Raw genomic sequence first — 12,263 nt, 5'->3', positions numbered from 1 at the left:
TCTGTGTGTATCTCTATCTCTCCTTTCAAATAAATTTTTAAAGAGTGACTGCGTCTCCATGTCTGTCTGTCTGTCTGTCTCTCTCTCTACACACACACATACCCACACACACACACAAGATAGGCTTATTTTGGTGCAAAAAAAATTTGAAATCTACACTTAGTTTTTTCATAATATGCATTTCCATGAACTTTCCATGATCTTTCATATGCCTGGATTTCAACAATTTTTGTACCAAGCTTCTTTTAATTGCATTTCCACACAGTCTTTTGTGAAGTGCTCTTGTGTATGTTCTGCCTACATCACAGCATTGCTGGAGATCACAGTCAATCATAGAAACAAAAGCACTTTACAAATTGTTAGAAGAATATAAACCTGCAGGCCAGGAGGGCTAAACCTTCTTGAGGAGTGTGCCCTCCATAAACTGGTGACTCTCCCTGTACCCACCTCCCACCCTTCAACTCTGCTCTCCTTTCTGTCTGAAGAAGGTGGAAGGTAGAGGAGACACTGTTACGGTTTCCACTTACACACTTCCCACATGGAACCTCCTTCCTTGATTCTCCTACCAGTGTTGCCTCAAAATGGTACTGTGGCTTTGGCATTTGCTTAAAAAGTTAAGCATCCATTATTCTACGATCCAGCAATTCTACTTTTAGGTGTTTTCCTAATGCCCACAGAAGGATTTGTACATGAATGTTCATAGCAGCTTTAATTCATATTTTCCCCAAACTGGAATTAACCCAGTTGTCCAGCAACAAATAAAAGGATAAACAAATTGGGGTATATTCACACATGGTATACTATTCAGCAATAAAAAAGGTAAACTAATGATTCATGTAACGTGGATGAACCTAAAAAAATTATGTTCAGAGAAAGAAGTCAGATACAAAAGTATATCACTGTATACTTCCATTTATAGGAAGTCTAAAAACAGGCAAAAATAAGTTTGCTGTGGTAGAAATCAGAGCAGTGGCTGCCTGGAGGGAAAGGTACCAAATGGAAAAGGCTGTGATGGAAATTTCAGAAGTACTAGAAATATCCTGGATCCTAAGATGTAGACATTTGTCAAAAACGATCAAATCGAGCAGTTGGAATCTGTGCATTTTTCTGTAGGTAGAATCCCCCCCCCCCCCATACACAAGTAACTACCCTGGTAGTTAATACTTAATGTGTACCAGGTACTTTGGAAGCATTTTCTGTGCATTAATTCACTGATTCCTCCTAACAGCCCTATGAGGTAGACCTACAAGTGTTATTAGCCACATTTATTAAATGAGGAAACTGAGGCACAGAACAAGCAATTTAGTAATATGACTGCACACTAGTTAAGTGATGGAGTAAGTTCAAACCCAGGAAATCCGACTCTAAAATCAACTCTCTTCCCTATTCTACCCCAAGTCTGGCACAAGCAATTTTTATCTTGGCTAATTGTTTTAAGTCTGAGTAAAATGAAACAAAGTAAAATGAAACAAATGTATTACAGTAATAGCAACCATTAAAATTTTTAAAAAATATTTATTTTTTATTTATTTTAAAGGCAGAGAGACACATAGGGATCTTCCATTTACTCCCCAAATGCCCACAATAGGTTGGACCAGGCCAGGCTGAAGCCAGGAGCTTGGAAGTCAATCCAGGTTTCCCACATGGGTGGCAGGGACCCAACTACTTGGGCCATCATGTGCTGCCTCCCAAGGAGCACATTAACAGGAAGCTGGACTCAGAAGCAGATGAGGAACTCAACTCAGGCACTCTGATACGGGATATGGGCTTTGCTGAGCCAAAGACCTGCCCCCAATAGCTACCATTTTTTAATAGCTCCTTTGTGTCAAGCAAATATCTTTATTTCCATAATGCTGTAGAAATATTTGTCAGAAGAGGTTAAGTGACTTACCCAAGGTCACACAACCAGCAAGCATTGGCTTGTTACAAGCACATGTGCTTTGTCTGCACATCATGTACTTCCTTTATATTTCTCTTCCATGTTAGGAGCTTTTAGGTGACTGTTTCCTTCTCCCCTACCTTTTTCTAGGTTCGGGCTACACTGAGACTACCTGGGCAGCTGTGGGCAGCTGTGACTCTAGCTTTTGAAACAATTTATTTTGAAACATTAAACATTTTTTGTATATGTACTCATATATGCTACAGAAATTTAAAAATTCAAAATGGTGTACAAGGAGAAGTCAGCCTCCCTCCTGCTTCTGACCAAAGCCTTGCAGTCTTGGCCTCTTTATCAGAGGCTACTGCACTTTTTTTTGGTGGGGAGGGGGTTACCCACTCAGAGTGTTTTGATATACAAAGGCCTACACACACACAGCTTTTACACGCATCCTCTCCCTTCTCCTAAATGGTACTGTACAATGCACCCATGTTTACTTACTTGCTACTTAAGCCGATCGTTCCCATTTTATGGCCACACGAAATTGCTTTAATTAACTATTCTGTAATTTATTTAATCAGCTCCCTACTAATGGACATTTAGGCTGTTTCTTTGGTAGCAACAACTTAAAAGTATTTTGTCGCATATGAAAGCAATGCTTTCCCACATCCTCTTGCTAACAGTGTGCACAATCTTAAAGTGATTTCCTCTCCCTTCCTTCTCAGTCCCCTTCACTGCCAAGTCCAATCCATCTGTCTCTTCCTTTCTCAACTGACATTATCTCTTTCTTCTCATTTCCTTTAGGCTACACTTCAGTTCTTTACAGATCTGCCTTCGTAATACTGCTGTCTCTATCTGACTATAGTCCGTTCACGGCTTTAGGAATCATTTTCCAAAATCGTTGCTTTAATTATGCCACTTTACTACCACTGCTGAAAAACTCTAAGAAATCTCTCATTATTTACAAAATTCAAATTCCACACTCCAGGCCACAGGAGAGAGAAGGGAGAAGCATGCTAACACTAACTGAACGGCTGTGAGTGCCAGGTGCTATTCAGACGTCCTCGCCCCTAATCTGCTCCTACATCCTGCAGCAGCGGTTACTGTTACCCCACATTTTGCAACAAAAGAAACTGATGCTTAGATTAACAATCTGTCTTAGGTTATCTAGCTAGCATCTACCTGGCTGGGTTAGGATACAAAATTCTGAGTAATTGCAAAGCACATGCTTTTAACTGACAAGCTACACTGCTCTCCAGATGGAGATAACATCATGCAGTCCACGGTGATATGAGGATTCCCGGAAAGGATTTATGTGAAAGCACCAGCCAGAGCTTCACACGATTGCCTCCTTCCATCATTCAAGTAGTGGCCAAAATGTTATCTTTTTTTTTAAACTTGAATTTTTAATTATTATTTTTTAAAGATTTATTTGTTTATTTGAAAGGCATTTACAGAAAGAGAGGGAGAGGCAAAGAGAGAGATCTTCCATCTGTTGGTTCACTCTCCAAATGGTCATGACAGCCAGGACTGGGCCAGGTCTCCCACGCGGGTGCAGGGGCCCAATCACTTGCGCTGTCCTCACCTGCTTTCCCAGGTGCGTTAGCAGAGCAGCCAGGACTTGAACCTGTGCCCACATGGGAATCTGGTGCTGCAGGCAGTGGTTTAGCTCATTGTGCCATACCGCTGGCCCCAAAATGTTATCTTCACAGAAAGGACTTCCCTGAGTATCTTATCCCACAGTAAGAACCTTTCATGTAATTCTTTACTCCATTTGGTTAAAGATGCTTGATATTTTAACTTTTAAAACTTTATTTATTTATATGAAAGGCTGAGTTACAAAGAGAGAGGAAGAGAAAGAAGAGACAGAGAGATCTTCCATCCTCTGGTTCACTCCCTGAATGACCGCAACAGCAATGGCTGGGCTGGTCTGAAACCAGGAGCCAGGAGCTTCTTCCGGGTCTCCCATGTGGGGTCAGGGACCCAACCAGAACAGGAACCAGCGCCTATATGGAGCATTGACACTGCAGGTGGTGGCTTAACCTGCCATGCTAGAACACTGGCCCTTTAATTTTTTTTTTTAACTTATAATTTTTTTTAACTTATTTTTGAGAGGCAGGGAGAGGGGGAGAGGGAGAGGGAGAGGGAGAGAGATAGAGAGAGGGAGAGAGGGAGAGAGAGAAAGAGAAGTCCTATTCACTGGGTCATTCTTTAAATGTCCAGGAGCCAGGAACTCAAATTAGGTCTCTGACGTGGGCAGCAGGGACCCAACAGTTGGAGCCATCACCTGCTGCCTCCCAGGATGTGCACTGGTAGGAAGCTGGATTCAGGAGTGGAGACAGGACTTGAACCCAGGCATTCTGATACGGTATGCATGTGGCCCAAGCAGCATTCCAACTGCTGTGCCAAACATTCATTCCTATTTTAGTTTCTTTATAGCACTTAGCACTGCCTGAAATTTATTTATACAACTGCTTAGATGTTTTATTGCCTGTCTTTCCTTCCTGGAATATGAGTTCCAGAGGATAGGAACTGTGTCTGCCTTGTATATGCTTGGCTCAATAAATAAATGTTCAAAAAAAATTTCTTGCAGGAAAGAATTAGCAGTTCAGTTTACAGAGGGAATAGTTTTTCTTACTTTCGGCTTCTGTGAATAATTTTTAAAAAATCAACATTAGTCTAGCATATTCAAATTGCCAAAAATTAAGAAGAATTTTTACAAGCATTAAATTAAAAAAATTTAAATATTTTAATCCTTATAACAACATCATAAGGTGGATGCTAAGATTACAGGCAGGGGAGATGAAGGCTCAGAGATGTTCAGTAACTTGTCCAAGTTGGTAAATAAAGGAGCCAGGGCCTGAACTCAGGTTGCATGGCTCCAAAGCCCATGCTCTTTTTTTTTAGTATAGTATTCACATTTTTATTGAAAAGTGTAAAACATATAGAGATAATACTGTTATTTCATTTGCAAATGAAATAGCTGGGAAGTATTGACTGGAACGTGACTTTTATCAAAATTATCCATTATCAAATTATTCATATCCAGTTTTCTGCAGATTTTGGATTTTTTTCCCCACTGGATTAATAACATGTAGTGGGAAGTCCAACTGATCACGCTTTCATTAAAAAAAAAAAAAATCAGCAAAATCAGGTTTCCTTAAGAATTTCTGGATTTTGTCCTTGGAGGAGGTCAGGATCTTCCCAAGGCCTGGGTCCTCGAATCATCAAGAGTAGAGTCCTTTATTTTCTCATACTCTGACTCTAAAGAAACTTTATTAATTTTCAGGTTTTTTTTTCCAATTAAGGATCAATTTTAATCTTCACAGCATCATATTGGATTTGTAAAAACTCATGAAGACCAAAAGAACCTCCAACGATCAGCAACAGCATGGGGACTCCGTACCGAAGGGTCTTGTTCTTGCAAGGTACGCATCACCACGGGGACAAGCACAGCCAAATTCTCCCACCCGCTTAGGCATCCTTCCCTGCTGGTCCAACCCCACGCTCCCACCCAGTGCGGGACATCCAGAAAAGACCATGTTCTTAATCATTCCACTAGACTGTCTTCCTCCAGTGATTTGGGCAGATCCAAGCAATCCGATCCAAGACAATTTTGCTTTTAATATAGTATTAGATCAGTTATCTCTTCTACAAAGAACTGCCCCAGACAAACCTGAAATTATATGCAGCAAATCAGAAATCCTGTGAAGAAAGAAGGTCATTCACTGGGTTTACTCCAGTCTTTGATTCTGAAGCATCAGACCATATCCTACCTGGGCAGCCTCATAAGTGATGGTCTTGGTCTCAGTGTGGACAATAGGGACGTCTTTGGTTGGGATTTCACTTTTCATGGCGTTGGCAGTGTCTGAGATGGTGACAGTTTGAGTCTTCACCAGGGGAGGCTGTGAACCAGTACAGAAGCAAAGTTATCGGAGTCTTTCTGAAGGCTGTGGCACACTAATCTTCTGACATTGATCTGATCAAAGTGCTGGCTTTAACCAAGCAAAGGGCAGCTCAATCTCCAAAGGTGTTTATTCCACGCTAGACTTGGATACTCTTCCAGAGCAGCCCTGACAAGATGTCACATCATGAGGGGTATTTAAAAAGCAGCATTACTGTAATCACTTTCATAAGCTTAATGGAAAGCCATAAGATCAGACAGTTACGATCAGTGATATACAACACTTCAGAATGACCTTCGTAATTTGAATATAAGACTATTTGCCAAATAGCAATCACTTTCATTTGTCCTTGTGACTGTATCATCATAATTAAGAAAATCAGCCACATTTCCTCTGCTAAGTACAAATGGACCATGAAACAGCAGTGGCATTGGAATGCATTACCCTGGAATTAATTAACTTCTTTCAAATCAATGTCAGACATTCACTTTGAAATCACTGAGAAAAAAGAATATTTGGAAAACTGAAAAGAAAATAAATCAGTTCTACCATCACCTGGTGATTAATCTCAGAATTTTAGAAGAATGAACACTAGTGGGATATCAAAGGTTTTTTTCCACCTACTCACCCTCTCCAAGATATAAATCACCCCAAAACTACAATTGGATTTAGATAAGATTACATGGCCATCCACCTTAACAAAAGAAATCAGTCCCTATGATCACAGCAGCCTCCGTGGGTAGGGTCAGTGGGAGTGGTGGGCTGCACAAGGTGGCCACAGTATGTACCTCGTTTCTTGGGATCTGACATCTCAGAACAAAGGTCAGTTGCCCCTTTTAATGAAGAATGTTGGGATTTTGGAGCACAGACTGAGAACACTGAGGGCTCCTCACCATAGGCATCTCCAAAATTCATGTCCTTCCTTCCACAGTCAGTACTCAAGCAAGGAAAGATGAACACCAGCTTCATAAACATAAATCGCTGGGGTTTACTCCCAAGAGTTTTGTCATGTCATCAGAGAAGGAAGCATTTCTAGCCATGGAGTTAATTCTTCTGAATGAGTTTCTTTACAGCAATCAAAGACTTTAATTTGATTGTGTGATTTTGAAAAAAAGCAGAGAGGCTACTACCCTCACCACCACCACCACTACCACCACCACCAGCACCTCCTCCACAGAATAGATTTTGGCCCTCTCCCAAAGAGAGTCATGAGATCTGCATCATCCAGTTTCTACCTGGAAACTTCGAATGAGGGCAGGGAACTGGCTCCCCACTTGAGAGTCAAGAAATGATCCATTATGCTTCCCACGTGGCTCTCCTGGTGCAACATGCTCTTCACTACTCTGCGCCTTTTTCTCACCAAGTTGCAGCTGACAGGAGGCTGGTTTGGCTGAGAAGTTTAAGGCACTGGCCTGTTCCTCCATTCCTATACATTCCCCACTTGGGACTCTTGGCATTTCGTTAGCATCAAAATAACCAGCTTCCCCCTGCTCCTTCTCTTCTGTCTCCTTGCTGCTTATGGAGAGGGAGCCAAAGTCAAAGCTTTGTGGAGACTCCGACGGGGTGGTCAGCTGGCTCTTACTAGGAACTACGGAGTGCTTGGGGCCCTCCCACTCAGAGTCAGGGTTAGTAGATAGCACCTTTGTCACGAGAGCCACCTCCTCTGTGCGAATGCCATTTATACTCTACAAATGAATGAACAACACAAACGCAAGATTAGGAATAATGGGGTGGAGAGGGGGAGGAATACAATGAATGCTGAGAATCAATAATGATTTCTAAGAAGCTTTAATACCATTAATATTAAAATAAACCAGGAATCTTAGCTCCTAAGGTAGACAAAATGTTCTGTTCACTACACACTATCACAGCTTAAGCAGTTTCAGTATCATTCTGGTCATATTTCTATACGTTGTTCACCTGAGAAATAATCCAATGTGCCTCTCACAGAACCTGGCACTTATGAGTATTCCCATAAGCTTCCCTGTATAATATATTTTCTTCATACTTAAGATAGTTACTTTGCCATTATGAAGTCTCTAATTCATTTCCATGCAAAGGACAGAATGTAATTTACAAGTCAATCAAAACAAATTCTTGGGCTGGTGTGGCACAGTAGGTTAAGCCAGCTTGCAACACTGACATCCCATATTGGAGTGCCAGTTGAGTCCTGGCTACTCTGTTTCCAACCCAGTTTCCTGTTAATCCACTTGTGAAAGTAGCAGAAGAAGGCTGAAATACTTGGGACCCTGTCACCCATCTTGTCATTCTTCATCTGGAGACCCAGATGAAGTTCCTCAGGCTATTTGTAGAGTGAACCAGCAATGGAGTATCTTTCACTAACGATCTGTCCTTCAAATAAATAAATATTTTTAAAATGTAAAACATGTTCTTTATTTAAGATCTATTTATTTATTTGAGAGTCAGAGTTACAGATGGAGGGAGGGGAAGAGGGAGAGTCTGCTGGTTCACTCCCCAAATGGTCACAACAGCCAGAACTGGGCCGATCCGGAGGCACTTGGGCCATCTTCTACTGCTTTCCCAGGCCATTACCAGAGAACTGGATTGGAAGAGGAGCAGTCAGGACTTGAGCCGGTGCCCATATGGAATGCGAGCACTGTAGGCAGAGGCTTAACCTACTATACCACAGAGCTGGCCCCTAAATAAAATATGTTCTTGAGGAGCCTGATCAAGTTGAAAATGTTTCATATCTCCAAGCCATAATATCAGTACTGGTCCCTAACACAGAAGCTAAAACCCAGCTTTTGGTTGGCAGGAAGACAGAGTTGAGTTACATTCAGCACAGACACTAATTATTGTCATGATATCAAACATGGTAACAAAAATAGTAAAATATCAGGGCAGGGACTCACACTAGCAGTTAAGATGTCTGCATTCCATATTGGAGTACCTGAGTTCAATACTTGGCTCTGGTTCCTGACTCCAGTTTCCTGCTAATGCAGACCCTGGGAGGCAGCAGTGATGGGTCAAGCAATGGTTCCTGCACCCATGAGGGACTTGGATTGAGTTCCTGGCTCCCAGCTTTCAGCCCCAGTGCTAGCTATTGCAGGCATTTCAGGAATGAACCAGTGAATGGGGTCTCCTTCTTTTTGTCCCTCTTTCTCGCTCTGCCTCTCAAATAAATCAACCATCTATATAATGAATGTTTCTTTGTAAGCAGACTAAAAATGACCCAGCAGCTGAGATACACTTCTTCACAGATGAATGCCACAATACCTCCAACCTCTAAGAGAAACAAATCCAGAAAGCACAGTTCTCTTCTGGACTGAGCCTCATATAACAGGAAAAATAGTTCCACAATAAGTACATCAAAGAGAACATGTATGAGAAGATACCACCACAATGGATGAACCTATTCTTAAAAGTTTAAAGAAAGTTGTAGGTAGAGGAAGAAGAAGAAAAGAAGGCAATCACACTAGTAGGAAAAGAATGCGAGCCATTTGAAAATAAACAGCCTAACAAGCCAGGTGTCATGGCAAGTAACGTATGCATGTGCTCAACAGAAAGCTGTTAAGAGTCATTTAGGCCTGAAATCTTGGTAAGATGATGTTACCATACTGCATACCACATAGAAACTTAATAACAAAAAGGGGCTCTTTTAAGAAGGTATTCCTGACACAGCTTGGACCATGTCATATGCATTTAAAAATTCACTGCTTGGGGGCCGGTGCTGTGGTATAGCAGGTAAAGCCGCCACCTGTCATGCCGGAATCCCATATACACACCAGTTTGAGTCCCGGCTGCTCCACTTCTAATGCAGCTCTCTGCTATGGCCTGGGAAAGCAATGGAAGATGGTCCAAGTCCTTGGGCCCTTGCACTTGCATGGGAGACCAGAAGAAGCTCCTGGCTCCTGGCTTTGGATTGGCACAGCCAATTGGGGAGTGGACCAGCAGATAGAAGACTTCTCTCTGTCTTCCTCTCCTTCTCTGTGTAACTCTTTCAAATTAATAAATAAATGTTTAAAAAAGAGAAAAAAATTCACTGCTGCTCCTTAAGTTGTAAGCTAGCCTACATTGTGATGAACATAAGCCAGTGCTCTTCTAAGCCAAGAAAAGACACTGCATTAAGAGCTTCAGGTGAGGGGCTGGTGCTGTGGTGCAGCAGGTGAAGCCGCTGCCTGCAGTGCTGACATCCCAAATGGGCACTGGTTTGATTCCTAGTTGTTCTACTTCCTATCCCGCTCCCTGTTAATGCACCTGGGAAAGCAGCAGAGGATGGCCCAACTACTTGAGCACCTGCACCCATGTGAGAAACCCTGATGAAGATCCTCACTCCTGGTTTCAACCTGTCCAGATGTGGCTATTGTGGCCATTTGAGGAGTGAACCAGAAGATGGAAGAGGGCATTTTCTTTTTCTCTCGCTCCCTCTCTCCTTCCCTCCTCCCTCTCCCTCTCTGGTACTCTTTCAAATAAATAAATTTAAAAAAAAATAATTTCAGGCCAACATCACTCCTAATCCATCTTGAAACATGCAATTCAAAGCACCTCAAAACAGGACAAACTGACAAGGTGGTGTTGTGGTGCAGTGGGTTGAGCTGCCACTTGCAACACTGGCACCCTATTATACATTGATGTTTGAGTTCTGGCTGCTATGATTTCGATCCAGATTCCTGCTAGTGTATCTGTAGAGGCAGTGGGTGAAGGCCCAAGTGCTTGGGTCCCTGCCATCCACATGGGAGACCTCCCCAATAGCTGGAGCTGGGCTGATCCGAAACCAAGAGACAAGAGCTTCTTCTGGGTCTCCAAGTGGGTGTAGGGGCCCAAAGACTTGGACCGCTGCTTTCTTGGGTGCATCAGCAGGGAGCTGGATTGGAAGTGAAACAGCTGGGACTCCAACTGGCACTCATATGGATGCCGGCACTGCAGGCGATGGCTTTACCCGCTGCGCCACAGCGCCGGCCTCCTGGCTCTGCTTCTAATCTAGTTTCCTGCTAATGCACATCTTAGGAGGCAGCAGGTAATGGCTCAAGAACTTGGGTCCCTGCCAACCACATGAGAGAACTGGATTGAGTTCTGGGCTCCTGGCTTTTGCCTGGTCCAGCCTCGGCTGTTGTGGGCATTTGGGGAGTGAAGAAGCAGATGAAAAAAAAAAATCTGTTTCTCTGCCTTATCAAATAAAATACTAATAATTTAAAAATTATAGAAGGAATTCTATGAGTTAAACATTGCTTAGGCCAGCATTTCTTACCTAAAAGCTGCTTAGCAAAATTAGATCATTTTTCCCAAAATGCATATAAGAGATTGAAGGTAAAAGTTTAAGCTATGGTAATTTCAAATGAACAAATATTTTTAAATGTCTTATATGTGTTAGTTACTCAGAATAAAAGGTAAATTGGTAATAGCTAGGTTGGATCACCACCATTCACAGCAATCTCCCTTAAGTCATATCAACCTCTCCAGTTGGCTCTGCTATCCAGAACCCTTGAACAACAGAGACAACAATTCACTGGACATCCTCCCACATATGTAGAATGCAACATGACCCAAACTACACTTATCTTTGCTGCTGCTTGGGCTTCTATTATACCTATTATTATCATTATTTAATTTGAGAGGTAGAGTCACAGACAGAGGGGGACACAGAGAAACAAAGGTCTTCCATCCGCTGGTTCACTCCCCAAAAGGCCGCAACGGCCAGAGCTGAGCTGATCTGAAGCCAAGAGCCAGGAGCTTCCTCCAGGTTTCCCATGTGGGTACAGGGGCCCAAGCACTTGGGCCATCCTCCACTGCTTTCCCAGATCACAAGCAGACAGCTGGATCAGAAGAGGAACAGCCAGGACATGAACCAGTGCCCATATGGGACACTGGTGCCACAGGCAGAGGCTGAGCCCACCATGCCACAGCACTGACCCCTATTATTCCTACTGTATTGGTAAGTGACACCATTATCCATCCTAGCCTTTCATGCCCAAATCCTGAGAATCATCCTCAGTGCCTCCCTTACAGTCATCCACCAGCCCTGAGAGATTATGTTGAGTCACTTTTATCTTTATCTATCTGCTTGTCTTTATTCCCACATTGACTACCTTAAAATGCCTCACTCAGATTACTAGTAACGCCCTCAATAGCCTTTATTCTTTCCTCCCTTCCTTCTCATCTCAAACTTTCCTTGGATATATCTTCTATTCTGCCAGTAATGTTGATTTCTGAAGTGAAACATTGAAAATTCCACTTTCTAGCTTAAAACCCTTTAGTGGTTCTTCATTGCCTTTTTTTTTTTTTTTAAGATTTGCAAGTCAGAGCTACACACAGAGAGGCAGAAAGAGAGAGAGAGAGAGAGAGAGAGAGAGAGAGAGAGAGAGAGAGGTCTTCCATCTGCCAGCTCACTCCCCAACTGGCTACAACGGCTGGAGCTGTGCTGATCTGAAGCCAGGAGCCTCTTCCAGGTCTCCCTCGTGGGTACAGGGGCCCAAGGACTTGGGCTATCTTCCACTGCTTTCTCAGGCTATAGCAGAAAGCTG

The 12,263-nt window shown here is 42.7% G+C and overlaps 1 protein-coding gene across 15 annotated transcripts in view; it reads right to left on the bottom strand.

Moving 5' to 3' along the window:
- EPB41 (erythrocyte membrane protein band 4.1) overlaps positions 1 to 12,263 on the bottom strand; it is a 232,715-nt gene that overhangs the window by 9,886 nt on the left and 210,566 nt on the right. For 10 of the 15 annotated variants that reach the window (XM_062190815.1, XM_062190804.1, XM_062190803.1 and 7 more), the window contains 2 exons: positions 7,017 to 7,466; positions 5,653 to 5,781 (listed from right to left, as the gene is read on the bottom strand). In XM_062190815.1, the coding sequence (XP_062046799.1) occupies positions 5,653 to 5,781; positions 7,017 to 7,466 (579 nt within the window). The remainder of the gene's footprint in view (positions 1 to 5,652; positions 5,782 to 7,016; positions 7,467 to 12,263) is intronic. The other 5 variants (XM_062190813.1, XM_062190814.1, XM_062190818.1 and 2 more) reach the window with 1 other exon arrangement.

This window comes from Lepus europaeus, chromosome 5, assembly GCF_033115175.1.
Source record: "Lepus europaeus isolate LE1 chromosome 5, mLepTim1.pri, whole genome shotgun sequence".
Taxonomy (NCBI): Eukaryota; Metazoa; Chordata; class Mammalia; order Lagomorpha; family Leporidae; genus Lepus; species Lepus europaeus.
This window is presented reverse-complemented; position numbering and strand designations above follow the sequence as displayed.